We start from the raw sequence: 19,093 nt of genomic DNA on the forward strand, positions 1-19,093 counted from the left end.
AAAAAAAAAAAAAAAAAAAAAAAAAAATCTAAAAGCTGGAAAAAAAGTAAATCAACAGAAAAGTAGAAAATAAAACAGAAGAAAGTCTGCCTGAAAATAGAAAAAACAGACAGCTGGATAAAAGGAGAAAATACTAAAATATCAGGGCATCATCTCCATATGATGTAGTTGACTAACAGTAGTTCCCCTATAGAAAAAAATAAAAATAAAAAAAGAGAGATAGAGTTTGTTTCTTGAAATTTTTTTATAAAATTAAAAATTACCTCAAAATTTCTTCAAAATTCACACAGTGGTCTCCTGATTGAAAGAGCAATTGAACAGTACAATGAATTGAGTCAAACCTATGTGTCACCATGAAATTCCAGAACAGGGGATAGAAAGAAAAGTATCTAAGAGTTTCCAAAGAGACAAAACAAGTAACAAACAAAGGGATTAAGTTCAAAATGCCACTGAATCTCTCAAAAGCAATCTGGGAAGTTAGAAGATAAATGTATTCAAAATATAGAGGTTAAATTCTTTGCACTGAAAAATTCTGTCAGGAAAACTATTAAAATAGTGTGAAGAATAAAAAGATAGTGTGAAGATACATTATTATGTATTCTCAGTCATGAAAGAACTCAAAAATTCACCTCCTGAACCAAAACAAGGGCTAACTCAACAAAATTAGGGAAACTAAGAAGAAGGAATACAGCAATGCAGGAGAAAGAAATCTAAGACCATGGAAAAATAGTCCAAGGATAAGAGCTTTACAAAGGCATAGAGAGCAACCAGTCCAGATTGCAATGAGAATAAAAGGTTCTGAGGAAAATACAAGAACAGGACGTTTACAACAAACATGTTGACAGTACTTTATGGGACCCCAGAAAATTTTGGGTAGGATTGTGAAAAATCTGTGAAAGATATTAAAGAATCCAAAAACCAGAAATGAGTATTGGTAATCGCAATTTTCATATTTAAGTTATTCAGTTCTTTTAAGCCCTACTTTTAGACAGCTCTTCCACTATAATCTTCGTTATTAAAAAAGTCAGCAACTCTTAAAATTACTAACACCACTTTTAAATTAGCAATTCAATATCATATAAATTACCATATCATAGTTTCTGTACTCATCCTCTCTAAAAGCAATTTTCATGGAGATGTCCTTCTACCAAGACACATTATGGTTTGACAATGTAATTATTTCATTTATATTCATTTCATACATTTCCACTTTTATCACCTGAAAAAACTCATATTTCAAGAAAATTTCAAGGTGTCATATAATTGAGACCTATCTTCTCAGGCAACATGCCATTTAATCTACTCTAAGGAACATGCTGGTCTTTTCCTAGTCTGCTCTCAGGAGTTTAGAAAAAGTGAAATCTATTGATTTTAGATCATTACACATATACCTGCTAATTCTTACACTGTTTTCACCCTATTTAAGTAGTATAAAGCCATATTTAACCTTAATTCTTCTTTTCTAGTCCACTATAAAAATAAAATATATTAATATATACCATAATTGTAGGTCATTAAAATGTGAGATAATATTTTTTTCTCTAGGCCAAATACATTAATGATCATTTAAAGGTTTGGATTTCCTCACTTAACATTTTTTTTCTTTGATTATATTCTCTTTTCAGTTTCCTTCAAACTGTGAAGACAAATTAGAATCTAATTTTTCATTAAGCATGTGGTTTACACAGAGAAATATAATTTATCTGTAGCATTATTTATTTACATGGTTGGTTGGTTTGTTTGGTACAGGGGATCAAACTTGGAACTCTGCACTTGCAAGGCAGGCAGCAGAACTACAGAGCTAAATCCCCAGCATCCTACATGTCTTATAAGTGATAAATGAATAATAAATGATGTTTGATATATTCATGCTTAGGTTACATTAAAATATTCTAAAGTTCTCATTTGTGCTAGGTATTATGGTATCTATAGAATTATTAATATTGTAAATGGCCAAGAATACTAACTTTCACTGAATTTCATCTGGTATCAAACTGTGATCTCATCTATACATTAAAGTAGCTATATTTAAAAACATTTATGGGATATTTCCAATAGTCATATCTAAGGCCAAAACATACTTTATATGTCTTTAGGGATTATAACTCATTAATTAGTTATATGCCCATCTGGAGGGTACAAGACAGACTCTAACAATTACAGAATTTATGTATTAAAATATTTGGAAGGGCAGAGAAAAAAATTTCTTAACACTCTCATTGCAGTCTGGACTGGGTGCTCTCTGGGTCTTTGTAAAACTTATTCTTGGACTGTTTTTCCATGGTCTTAGATTTCTTTTCTTCTGCACATGTGTAAAGAGAATGCTATTACTTAGTATGTGTTACCAAAATTAATTTTAACTGATGTATATTTGACTAAGATTGAACCACTTATGAAGTATCTTAATGTGATTTTTAATATGGTATTTAAATTTTTTAAATTATTACAGTAAAAGACAAATTGCCATTAATCCCCTCAAAAATACTCTCTCCCTCACCTGAATATCCCACTGCTCTTGCCACTTTATGAAGCAGTAATGAAAAATCCTCTTGCATGAGTGTCTTTAGTTGTGCTGTCATGGCTGCTTCGATGTAATGAATAAATTCAAACCTCACTTTCATCTGTAATCCCAGCACTTGGGGAGGCTGAGGCAGGAGGACTGCTGTGAGTTCAAGACCAGCCTGGACTACAAAGCAAGACCCTTCTCAAGAAAAAAATAAAATAAAATAAAAAACCTTCTGCCTTTCATGATTAATTTGACTTTGTGATAGAGGAGTCAGAAGTCACCCAGTGAAACATCTAGTAAGTAAGGTGGATGAGGACACAATGTCATGTTTTTACCAGCCTGCCTTTTCATTGGATGACACTTAGCAGAAGCAGTCACATCTTGAAAAGACACTCATCAGAGAGGTCTTCCTCCAGAGCTGCTTCAGAAAGTGGCAAGAAGGATGGGATACATGTGTTCCAACTAAAAATATCTGGCAGAATGCCAATGTATCTTTTGTTATAATAAGCTTTTAGCAATCACCATATATTTTGACCACATCTCATATCTTTGGTTACGGGCTACAAAATGGAAAGTTTGGAATTTCAATTTTTATCACCTGACTGAGTAACATATGTTCAGCGTTCCACTGCAAACAGCCCACTGCCCAGTGTACAAAAATGCATGCATTTCTAAAATATCCAGCTTTTGAATAAAAATGTCCAATAACTGGGCATTTTTCAGACACCTATGTAAACTCCAACAGGATTCATTCTACTTTAAATAAAAAACAGCTTAGTTACAATTTCTACCCACTGAAGCAAATGTAAATTCCCAAATTTGTTTGTATGTTAAGAAAATTACCTTTGTATCTTCCAAATTAGTTAGGTTAGATGGGCAAATTTCTCAGACCTATGTAATTTGATTATTTCATCTAACATTTTGGAACTCACTGCCAATTTTAGTACAGCTTGAGTGCATTTTGAAAAAGGCTTAACTTGCAACATGGTGCAAAATGCCTTCCAAAATAATATAAATCCATCAGCACCCTAAATATAACATTTAAACTCAATCACAAGACTCAGAACCACAACATTTTTCTCTGTATTTTATTTGTGAAATACTAAAACACTGTCACATTTCTGATGTAGCACGCCCTGATAGAATAGTAAGCATGACCACCAAAAAGAACAGTGCAGTCTCACACAATGTGCTCTTTGCAAACATGTACTGATTCTTGGTCTAAATATATGTCACATTTTTAATAAAAACATCACATATCAAAGTGGAACTAATCCATAACCTAGGTATGTTCCTAGTAATGTCAAGAAAGCAAAGACATTTTTGTTGCAAATAGTGTTGCAAGTGTCTAGAACACAGGGTGGACCTGTAGGCTGCAGCAAACCAGACCAGGGGCATACTTTGTGAGGTCAGCACAACTGTATGGTTACTTTTGTTGTTTGACTGAGTAAGCTCTCAAGTTGAAAATATCAACTAATTTACTTCAAAAATAATTTCCTAACCAAGATATATCATGTAAAGGTACAAATTCCCAATGATGAATGTCATCATATTGTACACCTAAAATGTTAGCAATATACTTAGTGGAAAAAAAATAACTTCCTCTTCCTCTAAAAATTAAAAAAATCTTGGTCACAAATATTTCTCTGCACAATTAATACAGTTAAGAAGAGGCATCTATCTTTGTATGTGCCACATGCTACTCAGACCACTACACTTGGCCAAACTTCTATGATTAGCCACCTCCTCTATTTCTCTCATTTGTGTGGTCTCCCTGGTACTTGCAGGTAACTGAACTCTCAACCTCTGAAACAAAGCAACTGCTCAACAGGAATCATTTTCTTTTCTGATAAGAAAATTGACCAGGATACACAAAGCAGTGCAATTGCAATATTTAAACTAGATTCCATTTTACACTTTAAGTCAAGATATGTAGTAAAAATAACACCCTTTTTTAAAAAAGAGAACTACTGGGGCCAGGATTTAGCTCAGTGGTTCCTCCATCTGCCTTGCAAGTGCAAGGTCCACAGTTTAATCCCAGGTACCAAAAAAAAAAAAAAAAAAAAAAAAAAAAAAAGAGAGAGAGAGAACTATGACTACAATTTTTGACCCAAACATAAAACACACATATAATATATTATAAGCTTACCTTATCCAAGGGAGAAATGCTATTCTCACATTTTTATTTCTCCAATTAAGTTATTTTCAATGTATATTCAAAACAACTTTAACACAAAACTTCTTAAACTAATCTTCAATAAGCTAAAATATTTTTCACTCAATCTTACACACACCCAAAGATATACAAAATCTGTTTTGATTAGTATATATTTGTAATTCAAACTAATGAGAGTCATTTTGATATATCAGAACACACATACAATTTATTTTGATTGTTTATCTCCGTATTACAAACTACTCCTTTTTCCTTCCTTCCCAGTTCCTTTTTCCATCACTAAAATCTACCTTATTATTTCAAGTTAATTCTCATTTATGAAAATCTGGTTTTATTACAAACAACCACAAAAATCTTATAAAGTTAAATACTCAACATATTACAAAGACTGAATATATTTATTTATTTAAAAACTAAAAATATAATTTCTTTAAGAAAGAATAAATACAAGTATCATAGTCTTGCAATCACAAATGTGAAATAAATACATTAGGACAATTATTTTAAAACAAAAGGAGAATAAGGTTGATTTGTAAAATTATTGTCTTAATTTTCTATTAATACCAAAGGCAAAATACAGATGTAGACACAGAGGTAAAGATACGGATACAGATACATAGATTATATTAAAGCAAGAGTCTGTTTTGTGGCATGGGAATACTTCCTCTCACACTTGTATTTCCACTATAGAGCTGATAAAACTTTTACATTCAAAAGTCAAAGGTTAAATAAAGAAAAGGAAATGCTTTTTGTCAAATAGTCAGGTAACCACTAACAGCCTGAGTGATCAGCAGGAACCTGACTTACACTAATCGAATAAAACAGAGGAAGCTGCTTTTCCGCAGAAAACACCTAATGTCTAGAGGCTGTTATTCTGTCTGGAAAAGTGACACAAAATGTGTAAAATTGAAACATTCTGCTTCTAAGGGATTTGCCCAAAGGAAGAGTACGAAAGCTTAAAGTTTGGTATGAGTTAAAGGGAGCTACAAAGGCCCCAAACATAAATCTGTTTTGCTTATTAGAGTATTTCATTTTGAACCCTTGGTGACAATTTTATAGTTGTAAAATTAAATTAATTAAATTAGGAACAAAAGGTATTTCTTACATTTTTGCTAGCATATGTAAATAATTCCATATACAAACAATGGTGAATTTTAAATTAGTAATACCTCAGGATATTTTTGAAATTGTATTAAATGAGGACAGACATTTCAGAGAAAGAACTAAAGCATGTAACAGTGGCTCAAAACTAAGTATTAACTTTTATATTATATAGACCTAAATTCTAGTTTTTCTTTTAGAGACTGAACAAAATGAATAAAATAAAAAATAGACTAAATTCCAAATATTGTATAGCAAAAATCCACAAGAAAAAGAAAGCCTATTTTTTCTCACATTTTGTAAAAATTACCTCACTTAGAACTTGAATGTAAATCCAAATTACTTTAAATCTCATAACTGCATGATCCAAAAGAAAAGTGGTTTTAATGCATTATATTTAAATTTCCAACTTAGAATTCAAGGAATAGTTTTTAAAATAATGTACACAAGTCACTTAATAGAGAACTTGGCTATAATACCCCAAAACTAAATGATGCTATTAATATATTGCCATCATTTTATTATTATTAACATAGTTAACATGAGTCCTAGCTACTCAAAAATTCAACCAATAGTTACTTTTTGCTTGTTTTTAAAAAGTATTTCATAGTTTTACTGCTTTTGCTTTATAATAAAATATCTTCAAATTCTTTATATATATTTATCATTTTCATTACCTCTTTTTAAAAAGTCACCTAAAGTATTTTAAACTTTGATATCAACAAAAGTTCAACAGATACTCAAAATATTTTCCTTTTAAAATTTTTATATCACTGAAACACAAATCCACACATTAGAAGGTGATTCTATAAATGGGAAGATTTGACAAGCAAGATAAATCTGATAACAGAAAAAAATTCAGAATACTGTAGAGACAGCACCGAAAATGACCAATTATTAACCCAAAAATCTTAATTCATTTATCAAGCCAGTGTTATCTCACAACAGAACACTTGAAAAGAGTATATTTCAATACAAATGCACAGATCTTGTACAGGTCATGGCTTCAAGGATAAGGAAATAACTTTTAATATTCAAAAGTCATAATATATTTAAAGATCTAAGTAAATGATTTAAACTGAAATTAGAAGGAAATAATATTTGTGTGATATCTCAATGTGTAGGAAAGAAAAAAGAAGAGTTCCAACTATAGATGAAACACATGGAAAATTTTTGAGCATTTATGGAGTATAATAAAAAAGTCAGTTTATGATATATTTTAAAGACTTTTGTGTATTTTATTATGAATTAAGACCACAGTTAATTATTTAGTTTGATATCCTATAGAAAACTTTATAAATATATCTTAAATCTTATAGAAGCAAGATTCCTAAATGAATGTATTCACTATGTGTCACAAATATAAGAGGCTCTTATTTTCTTTTTTAAACTTTTCTGAATCATCTATAATTTTTATAATAAAATAGTACTTTTTTATTAGAAAACATGGTTAAAAATATTTCTGTGACTTGTTTGTGCAAGTATTTTGTTATATTCCTCAACAAATCTTAGCCTTATTAGGTACATAAATTCTAAGTCCAAAATACTCTTACAAAATAAACTGCAAACATTACTCTAAATCTTTGGCTGATACTAGAAAATACTCAAAACAGCAGTGTAGCTGATCTTTTCTCATACACACTAAAAGCAGTATAACTTGTTTTAAGAAAACTGGCCTATAAATTAAGAGATTTAATTGCCACAAAAATTTCTATGAGTAACTCATTAAATATTCCTGCCTTCCCCATGCCTTACAAAAACTACTTATTCTATCTCCTAATTTTACCTAACATATATATTATTATATATAATAACACAGATTTTTCTCCTGTCTCAATCTTACATCTTAAGGTAGAGTGAAATTAAATGAGTATTGTTAGAAAAAGGGGAAGTAGAAAATAAATTTAAGTAGAGTAGCATTTCTTCAGCCATCTCATTAAATATTTCTACCACACTGAACATTTATATTGAAATTACAGAAAAACACTAATATCTAGCTCAAAAAGTGTCACAGTCACCCCATCATCAATATTTTTTTCTTTAAAAGATCATTCTTTTGGGGCTGGGGATTTAGCTTAGTAGTTTTGCTACCTGACTTGCAAGCGCAAGGTCCAGAGTTCAATCCCAAGTATCCCCCCCTAAAAAAATCATTCTTTCATATTTTGATGCTGATTTTCAAAGGCATAGTACACAGTTTTCCCCTCACCATTCTTAATTCTACTACACTCCCAGTATCAAGTTACTGCACTTAAAATGCCTACACTAAAACACCCTAGTAAGATAATTTCCAAGTCTGCAAACACAATAAATATTGTACCTGACAAAAGATGATGTGATTAAATTCCTACTAATTTTAATATAATATATAGAACTATATTTATAGTTTGTTACCTAAATAATAATATCTCAAAATCTCTAACCACAAAAAAACTGATTAAAATGATTTGCTTTCCTCATTACAAAAAGTGGATAAATGTTGAAATATATAAAATAAAACATATGGGGAGTATATCTTTCTAAACTTTTTAATAATTATATAGTCATTTATTACTATATAATTATTTGTTATGGATTATTTAAGACATATACATATATAGAGTCATAACAGGCTCTGAAAAACATAAACAAAACATATTACTTTGAAATGTTTCACAAATATTACTTTAAAAATTAATATTACTTTGAGACAAGAAGCATGAGATTTTAAAAATATGATTGATGCTATTACATTTCCCTTCAAATGGTTACATCATTATGGTCTTGCAAATAATGCATGAAATGCATGTATTGTAAAGCTTATTTAAGAAAATATTTTCAATTCTGCCAATCTCAATGTGCTCATTTATTTTACTTTCACTAAGGTGGAGTATCCTTCATAAATATACAAACCATTCACATTTCTGCGAGATTTTCAGATACTTTACTTATTTTCTATTGGGCTCTTTTTCTTATTAATCAGTAGGTGCTTGTTTTATATTACAATTATTAACATTTGTTATAGTGGTTGGGAATTTATTTCTACCAGTTTATTACCTGTATTTTAAGTTTTCTTATTATATTTGTCACCAAACAGAAGTTTCCATCATCTTTATGTGGTGATGTGAAACACCACCAATCCTTCAGGCTTCTGTATTCCATGTCAGGTACATAAAGGTTCTCACTGCCACCATCATCTTTTTCTAGTACATTTAGGTTTTTATGATTCATTTCAACAAATATACCATCAAACCTAAATTGTAGAGAACCGCCAAACCAGATGAATAAATCAGGGCTCAAAACACCATTACTTCTCTCAATATGGCATTCTAGAGATTTGTCAAAATTATTTGCCAAGAGATAACACTGATTGTAACTTATAGATACTTACCTATCCATAACAACTTTCCAAACAAGTTTCTGAATTCCATTATATTTGAATTCTCCTTTCATTATTAAAACTAGTTATCTAATTTACTGGTTATTCTCTAAATTAGCTACTCTCAAAAATACCTTAGTACATTGACTCTCAGGATGAAGATTGAAATATGCCATTAAAATCTTAAAGTAGCAATATTTTTCTGATTATGAGAAAATAAGGTGGAGAATAGAATTTTTTCAATGTATGATTTTCCTCAGTGATTTTTCTGCAAAGCTTTGACATCTCCTATTTCTTATCTACCAGAAAACACTGTCAAATGACAAAATTAAATGATTAAACAAAAATAATTTTAATAAGAGATAGACTAATCAATAATAATTACTGTAAAAGGTCATTCTTGTTGACATATATAATTTGATTTTGATATTTTACTACAGTGATACCATATAGTTATACGCTTTTTACTAGTGAAACTATTCCTAACTCAAATAGTAGCAAAAGATTGAACTGTTCTTTCAAATATACAAGATTTAGAACCACAGATAAGGGCTGGGGATTTAGCTCAGTGGTGCTGCCACTTGTCTCCCAAGCACAAGGACCTGAGCTTGATCTTCGGTACCAAAAAAAGAAAACAAACAAAACAGCAACAATAAAATAAGAACCAAGGTGAAAATATATTGGTTAGTGTAATTACTTTAATAAAAATGAATGAAGATGACTGGATTATCAATATGGACACTATACAAATCTTTCAATCATATAAAAAATAGTTCGTATGCATGTAAATATTGAGGCAATAATGGCTTTTCTAGACAAAAAACAAAAGAGGCAAATTTATAAAGATGAGTCTGAACATTCAATAATTATTTAATTATCATTAACAGGTTCAAATGTTCAAAATAGGGCTGGAGAGTTAGCCCAGTTGCACCATGCCTGCCTCTCAAGCACAAGGTCCTGAGTTCAATACTCACTACCAAAAACCAAAAAAATATATATTCAAAATATTTTAAGAGTTCAAAACACTAAAAAAGGCTTAGGTTTTTTAGTTTAAAATAACATCAAAAATGCAGTTTGAAGACTGAAGTAAGCTATAAAATATAGATTCAAATATAAAAAATAAGGGGCCGGGGATTTAGCTCAGCGATTCGGTGGCCTGCCTTGCAAGCGCAAGGACCCAAGTTTGATCCCCGGTAACAACAACAACAAAAAAAAGTCTATAATATCTACAATGTATCCTCAAATGGCCAAGTGATCAACAAAAATAATAATAATGACAGAGAGAAAAGAAAAAAAAAAGAGAGAAGACACTGATGAAAGGGAAAGGAGAGAGATGCCTGCTAACTGATGAATCCCTGGGATGTTAACATGAGTTCATTATACTATTGAAACACATCTGCAAATTTCAGTTTTTAAATGAAAGGTGATAAAAAAAAACAAATAGTTGTTTTTGGTTTTGTTTTGTTTCAGGACACACTGTCTGGGACAGAGTTCATGCGGTTATGCCCCCCATTAAGATGTAGCTTTGGGAATTTAGCACGAGACACAGTGATAAAAGGAGCTCTCCCTACCCATCTCCCATAATGCCACTCATTCCCCACTGCACAATCATCTGCTCTAAGTCAGTGTAAGTGTAAGACCCTTCTGGATAAAGCACAACTTCTAAATGCAACTGTTATCAGGATGAAAAAGGTATGCCATTAAGACAAAAATGGGAACACATTCATTCTATTACCTAGAAGGCAATTAAGAATTTAGTTCTGAATAAAAATTGAAAAAAAAATCCCCAGCTCCAAAAAATGTTCCAAATTTATTAATACCTAACTCACGGTGAATCACACTAATGCAGCTAAATAGAAAACAGAGAAGACTCCAATTTTTATGCTGATGTTTCTAATGTGCTAATTCATTAGTTAAATGTTAATTCTTTTTTACAAACTTTTCTACAGAATCTACGTTGACCATTATCCATATTATCATAGCATATGGTCCTATTTTTATAGATTACACCTGGTTTCTGATTCATCAGGACACATAACAGGAATGCTAACCTTCAGTACCCTTCTGAATAGCCAGCAACTCAGATATGAAGTCCATGGGCAGGGGGCCCACTCTCCACTGCATCCTGAATGAAGCCACATCACAAAAGCTACTGAAGCAGGACAGTTGGGAACGACAGAAACTACCAAGCTCATGATGTAACTAAAAGCCTACTATTTAATTTTACCTTATTGCCGACATTTGGGGAGTACAGGATCATAATTAGTAAATATTTCCATTTCTCATAAGAAAAATTAGAAATACAGAATTTAAACAATATTTCCTAAGTGTATGCGGTTAATGTCTTAAAAGTTCTTAAACACCCAAGGCCAAACAGAAATTTCAATCTTCAGTCTGCAACCTTTGACTTAAAGCAGCAATTCATTTGCAAAAATCAAAGTTATGATCAATGACAGAAAGGGCATACATTAATTTATTGAAATATTTCAATTAATATTTCAATTAATGTGAAATATTTCACATTTAACATGAGAAATACCTATATTGTTTAAACTCATATTTTAATGTTTAATTTGCAAAAATAAATCCACAAAATTTAATCTTTAAATGACTCAATTCTTTTAAGAAAAATTTCACTATATTACCAATAATCTTTATACCCAACTGAATCTGTATACAGAAAGTAAAAAAAAAATTTACCTTTTAACTCAGTTGAAGTTAGACAAACAAGTTAAAATTTTAAAGCAATCTTCTTTGTTTTTATTTTTTGGCATCTAAGCAAAACGAAATAAAAAAGGAGGATACAGCTCATCTGTTTGATAGCCAATTTTTTATTACAATTACTCACCTAAGGATGCACAAACAAATTTTGCCTCCTGATGTGAGTCTGCAGAATCCAAATCTCTGTTTACTTTCAATGTCAGTCAGAACAAAGGTAAAGTGCTGTCCAACTTGATTTTGAGACACCCTAAAATACAGTAATTATTATGAAAAATTAAGCCTGGTGTGACAATTTTCTTAAAGAAAAACAAATTCAAGTATATACATAGTGTTGTTTTCCATGGTTGGTTTTCAATCATTTGGTTCTTGAAGTTGTAATTCTGTTCTAAAACTAGAGAATGAATGTGAAATGAATAAAATCATGAATCATGTATCAAAATAAGATACTACCCTATAGACCACACAATTCAGCATATACAAATTCCTAACTAAAAATTCAAAAGAAGTTTGTCATAGTTTAAAGTACCTATAAAATATTTCATATGGTATTTAAATAGTTTTACTGAAACTGAAGAAGCTACACAAAGTGAGTCCTTGAGCTCATAGTAGCTTCTCTTTTCCCAATTATTCTGCTTTCCAGTTATTAACTGCTTAGATAGCAAATCATGTTTTTAATGGCAGTCTCCACCAATTCTGCTTAATTGCTTATTCTGCTGACATTCTCACCCAATAAAGTACCATACAAAACACAATTGGTGTTTTTTTCCTTAGCATTTGCTTTTAGAGCTATCAATATTTTGAGGATTTAATTTCCAAATACAAATAAGAATGTGCTTTCCAGTAAAGTATATTGTCTAAACTGTAAAGAAGTTTGGCTAATTTTGAATTAAGTATCATAATGCCATAATATGTGTCACACCACAGTATAAAGAGCAATCTAAATCATTAGATAAAATCTGTAAGTATACGTCTGAATACTGGCTATAACTTTGGCCTTAGATAAGTGGTTCCTTGTCCCAAAATAAAATACCCATGACACCTAAATTTTAGTTTTAAAACAGTATAAGGAAAGTAAATTACTACCAATGTACCTGTACTACTATTTATTCAGGAAATACTGCATTTCAAATGCTTAATATTTAAATATTTTAACTTATGAACTTCAAATTGAACTTCAAATTCCAGTGACTAATATGCCCCCTAATACTCAAGGTTCACAATATCCTTTGGCAGGTTTTCTTTCTTTATTTTATTGATTTTAAAATGATCACTGAGGATGGGAGGAGAGAATTGATTCCCTAGAAATTTTAAACAAGAAGTATCATTCCTCAAAAATACTTATTAGTATAAATTAGCTCATCCTCAGAAGTCTTTGCCTTTAAATAAGTAAAATTAGGAGTTTCACTGCTCGTTACCAAAATATTTTCCTAAAATAAATTTGTTTCAAAAATCTTATACCATAGTCTTAAGAAAACTGATAATATGGTATAAAAAAACACATGCAAAATAAGAGTCTGTCATTATGCTCAAAGGAATATGTATTCTATTAAATTCCAACTAAATACATGTAGTTCATTCAACATTTGCTCAGTAAAATACAAAAATAATAAAATTTGCACAACTGCTAGGAAGCCTTCCATAAGACTGCACTATTTCTCTGAAGCTACTCTTGGGAGACAACTAGCCAAGACTTTTACATCCTACAGATGGTGTTCGATTATGAGGAAGTAAGGGAGACACCAGGATATATACATCTAACTTTAAAAGAAACAATATGAAGGTTTAGATCAAGGACATATTTTTCCTACTAGTTCGTACAAAATGTATCTTAAGATTAAGGGGAAAAAGCCTATTGACAATATTGCTTTAAGACTCCTCCAGTCGGGCCATAGTGGACAAAGTAAAAGCTATTATAATAGAAAAGCCTTCTTGATTCCAAATGTCATTTAATTTGAATCTCTAGTCTCCACTGTTCCTCTAGAAATAGTGAAGAGATGTTGTATTTGATTTCGTTAAAAAGCTCATGTAATCACTTTAAAGTGTGTGCTAAGATAAGCTAAGGTTATTATAAATATTGACTTATACTGTACCTTTCAACGTCAAAGGGGAAACAGAACTTTGGCACGCTCTGTAGTACTTCCTACAAATGTAAATTAAAAAACAAGAAGAAGAAGCTTTAGAGTACTTTTTAAAGACGCAGTTAAAACTTTGTAAAGACATTTTCTAAGGAAAAATTTTTCTTCAGAAAAATAGCACAGGTTCCTAGACTAAAATAATTGATTATTAAAAAGGAATTAAGTTTGTGCTTTGGCAGATTGCACTGACAATGCCACAGAAGCCCCAGGAGGGAAGGGCCTGGCCTGAAGGGTATTAACACCCTTCACATCCCCGCTGGGATTCCCTTCAACAAGGCCATATGGATTTTACAAGAAGCACCGCACCATATGGGTAAGCTACGTCTGCTGCTACTTGTACCACAGACTAGCCATAGGGACTTCTGACAGATCCTGGCTCAAAAATATAAATGTTGTTTCAATTAAAATGCAGGCAGAGAAAAGGGAATGAAGTTGGCAGCAGAATGAATTACAGAGGTATAACAACTCTACATGTCCCATACGCAAATGGCTATTCAAAAAAATTTCTATAGCTAAGAAAGACATACTTATGTTTCCACACTTGGTACCAAGTTTTACCTTAAATAATATTTCTAAAAATCTAAAAATAAGTCTTTAAAATATATCTTCTATTCGATGCTTTCACTTAAAATTGTTTAATATTAAAATCAATGTTTTAAACTTAGAAAATAACCTGACTTTAAAAACTTCAATAACTTAGAGTAAATACAAAAAAGTTTAAAAATTTTTAGAAATAATAACCATTAACAATTATACTAAAATGTAAGCAATTATAAGCCACCTATCAAAAACAGAAAAAGATGTTATTTTGTTATATCTGAAAAACAGCTTAAAATTAACTCTGATTCAAAAGTTAAAATTTAGAACATCATAAAAATTCAAAGCCAGGTGATCTTATAAAACAAAGCAAAGATTCATGAAAGTGGTTCCTATTAAAAGAAAATCAAGCAAAAATATTAATATAATAATCCATTCCCCTAGAAAGTTACCTTACTACTATCCCTTTACCAAGAAAACATACTGTAAAATCATCAGTATCTGTATATTAAACAATATAAATAAATTTATTATTTTAAAGTAAAATTTCTTAAATTCTTTTAAAATGTATACTGCAGTAATGTATCAAGCAAAAATAAAATAGAATCCTACTATCAATACCTCAGACAGCTTCAAGAGCCTTAACTCAAAAACAGAAAGAAAAGCATTATGGAAAAAAAGAAACCTTCCCGTAGGGCAGGATACCCAGGTGTGCTTATGAACATGTACCTTTGAAAGCAGGAGCACAGACCCCGTATTTATAGAAAGGCAACTATCTTACTATGATGATATTTTGTTAAATGTAGTTAAACACTTGAAATAAACTACTGAACAACAGTTCCTTATAAAAGAGAACAGTTTACCTTTGATTACTGCTTTATCTATCTCATACTACAGAAAGTGAAGCCATTTACCATATTTACTAAACATATAAATACTATTCAGATATCCTCCTACAAAGCTGACCACATAATTTCTTACAATAGAGAATATATATTCAAAATTTGATGTCTACCTCTCAGTATATCCAAATTAGTCATATATTCCATAGCAGTTTTAAGACTCAAATTAAGAAGGAGGCTTCCCATTTAGTTGTTCAGTCTTTTCACACCTTCCCCCCTCCTTTCTTACATGAGCAACACACATGCACACACTTCTGCAAAACAGCCTCAGCTCGCTTCCCAACTGGCAGAAGCATCCCTCAGGGGACAAGTCTTTAAACCTCCGCACTCTTTAAAATTCAACCAGGCAGCAGGTCTATAGACTAGTGTATAAACAGTATAGACAAAAAAATCCTCTCTCAGCTTATGTCAGTGACAAAGCAGCTCAGCAGTTGACTGTTTCTCCCCTGACAGTATAAGCAGGGTTTACACAGATCAATAGCTAGAAGTCCTACCTAGCTCCTAGGGCTCAGTTTTCTTCCTTAATTACAGGTGCTATTCAAACTGAAATTTAAAAAGCAAAGAAAAAGTTAGAGGGAGGAGTAAAATATATTCAAATATCTTTTTTTGGATCCTTTTAGGAACAGTGTTAATTGAAATTTATATTTCTATATTTACTGGGGGGAAAGTGTTGATAAAAACTGATAATTCTAACATACAGTGCTCTTGATACACATACACACACACACACACACACACACACACACACACACAATTCTAGATCTGCATCCACAGGTCATGTGAAAGATTTAAGGTAATGCTCTCCAGAAGTTATGAGTTTTTTCTGTTTGCTTTTAAAGAAATCTCCTTAGCCAAGAAAAAAATTTCAGAATCTTCCTTCTTCTCCAAAATACATTATTTTTATACAAAAAGCACATTAATGGGCACATCATGAATGATAGAAATAACAAAAAGAATGAACTACAAAATTATGAATAGCAAAATACAAGAGGCAATTATATGTATTTCTGCATGTGTCCTAAAAGCAAGACATCTATTATTAATGACTGAAAACAAAGACTGATAAAAATTTATACATTTTTTTGGCCCCATATCAATACATCTCCACTAATAAGCATAATAATGAAATCGATCTTGTAAGGAAAAAAAAAAGACAGTAAGCTGTTAGTGTTAGATGGTACATTAGTTTTTTATCCCATGAGGCTACCATTTAGCACTACACATTAATCAACTAAAACAAGCATTTAAGAAAGAATCTAGTTTCAAAGAAAAAGTAAAACATATGAAGTTCACATCGTTAAAGTTCCATAACTACAAATGTCTTAGAATTTTTCTGAAAAAATGTAAAATGAAATACGATATGTTACTGTAGATACCAGTAATCATTTTTTTTTTCTCCTTTTCAACCACTTCTTGTACTGAAATACTTGTGTTCTCTGAAGTCCCACATTGCCCTCTTCCTTATTTGAGATCTGGCTATGTAATCTCATCTGCACCAATGGTTTCAACTAAAAATACTAAATTTCTTAGTCTTATAGTTTAGACAATTCTGTTAACTCCAAGATTATACATCTGCATACTTTCTAGAATCATTTTATGAATATTCCCAGACAACTCATATTCATAACACAGAAGACTTAAGTTGTTCATTGGGTTACTGTCCTTATCATTTAGAATGGTAAATGGTAAATAGTAAATGTCTTTATCATTTGTAATGGTAGCATCATCTCCACAGTTACCCAAACCAAATACATGGTGGTCCTTTTTCCCTGTCCCTTATATATAAAAAACCAGCCTTCACCAAAGTTCTTTAACTCAATTTCGTAACTATCTTGCTCTAGAAGTTCTCCATGGGAGGTAAAAGATTAGAAGACAGTTGAGAGGTATCAGAATAGCTTGTATTTTTCAAAATACATTTGATCACTTATACTGCTAACCCAACACAAGGATCTTGAGTCTTTAATGACTTTTGAATAGTACCTGATATTAAGGAACAAGAGTCACTAGATTGGTTATAGGTGCTTAACATATATAAGAGCAGCTACACTCTCACAGCAGCCAGTGACAAGTTAGACTTTTTCAGAGACTGTTTAACCAACATCCCCCGTCCCCCAAGGACTCAGTAATCTTCTCTCCTATTTTGCTGTATGGAGATTTTGACTTTGACTTTGTCTTCAGCTACTTCTACTCATGGTCACAGAATGAGCTGCCAGAGTTCAGCACACCACTTGAAGCTAGAGCAGTGATAGAGCAATGTCCAGGGAAAGAAGCCTCTCAGTCTCTTTTTGACAAGGAGGGAAAGATTTTCAGAAGACCCGCCACCGACTTTCTTATTATATCTAATTACCCGCATGGTAACAAGCCGACAGTCCTAACCTAACTGGCGAGGGAGATGGATATCTATGCACAGCTTAGCCTGAGAGTGGTTAGAGGAAAATTCAGAATTCATACCCACTTACCTTCTAATAGCCATGACATATGTAATGATAAAAAACTTTGGGGAAAGTAATACTTTTTTCTTATTAATCCTCATTATAATATTAAACAGATAAGTACACCTACAATATAGTTCTTAAGAAAAATATAATATTATATAAGCATAATTTTAGTTTTGAAGTATGTCCAGAATTATTTTGCAACAAAATGTGGTCTACTTCTCAATTTTAATCTTATTTTTTGACAAGAGCTACAGATGTCTAAAAGGATGATTACTTAATTTTAAATACTATCTCCTAAATAAATGATACCATGTAATTGTTCACTTTTTTTACTTTGCATAAGAAACGATAAACTTTTTATCTCTTATGAGAAATGCACTGAGCTGCTCTGCCATGAAAAGGTTACATAACATAGCCTCAACCCTAATTACAAGAGACAACCTCTTTAAGCATCATCATCTACTTTTTTATTTTTTAAGAATTCTTTTAAATTTGGAGAGTCTGTTTTAAACTTGAAGAAAAGCAGAAGGGATAACAGATTTTTCTCTTGGTTTTTACTTTTTTGTGTTGTTTCAATTAGAAATGAAATTATCTATTACCCCTCTTAGGCAGAGAAAACACTGGGAGCACTGTAAATTCTGGCATTAAAATTATTTATATTACTAACTCTGATCGAGTTCTTTTTTATCATCTAGAAATTTAAATGAATTTTTATTAGAAAATTTAAAGAGATGCCATATAACATATATATTCAGCTATAAAAAGAACTGCTGTAAAATATAAATTTCAGGAATTTTAATTCTATGTGTTACCAGTCTTATACAAATGATGAGACTGCTGCAGTCTCCGACACCACGTTAGTTTGATCTCGTAACAGTGAAAAAGCCCGGATGGAAAGCAGTACAGAGTAACTATCCAAAATACACTCCTATACACACAAAATCTAATAGGTGTGCTTGGCAAATGAAAGTGTGATATATTCATTCTTGTTAATTTAATAAAAGAAGCATTTAAAAACTTGAAAGTGAATATAAAATAAATGGGTTGCTGATGGATTATTTTTAGCTTAAATTCTATTATAAACTACCTGTAAATATTTACCCCTCCCTTTTAAGCCAAGGTTTGAACGACAAATATGCAACTCTAGAAGAAAAGCCATTTAGAAAGACTGTCTTTCTATCATATAGTTTCCCACACCTTCAGGCTAATACATCTAAACTCT

General features: G+C 31.2%; 1 protein-coding gene across 1 annotated transcript in view; it reads right to left on the reverse strand.

Moving 5' to 3' along the window:
• The window catches only part of Dennd1b (DENN domain containing 1B), a 218,564-nt gene that overhangs the window by 116,908 nt on the left and 82,563 nt on the right, over nt 1-19,093 (reverse strand). Inside the window, exons 4-5 of the mRNA XM_010635412.2 lie at nt 13,950-13,999; nt 11,987-12,106 (exon numbers count right to left, since the gene is read on the reverse strand). Coding sequence (XP_010633714.1) covers nt 11,987-12,106; nt 13,950-13,999 — 170 coding nt within the window. The remainder of the gene's footprint in view (nt 1-11,986; nt 12,107-13,949; nt 14,000-19,093) is intronic.

Source organism: Fukomys damarensis, unplaced genomic scaffold (assembly GCF_012274545.1).
Source record: "Fukomys damarensis isolate Sample0158 unplaced genomic scaffold, DMR_v1.0_HiC HiC_scaffold_11, whole genome shotgun sequence".
Taxonomy (NCBI): domain Eukaryota; kingdom Metazoa; phylum Chordata; class Mammalia; order Rodentia; family Bathyergidae; genus Fukomys; species Fukomys damarensis.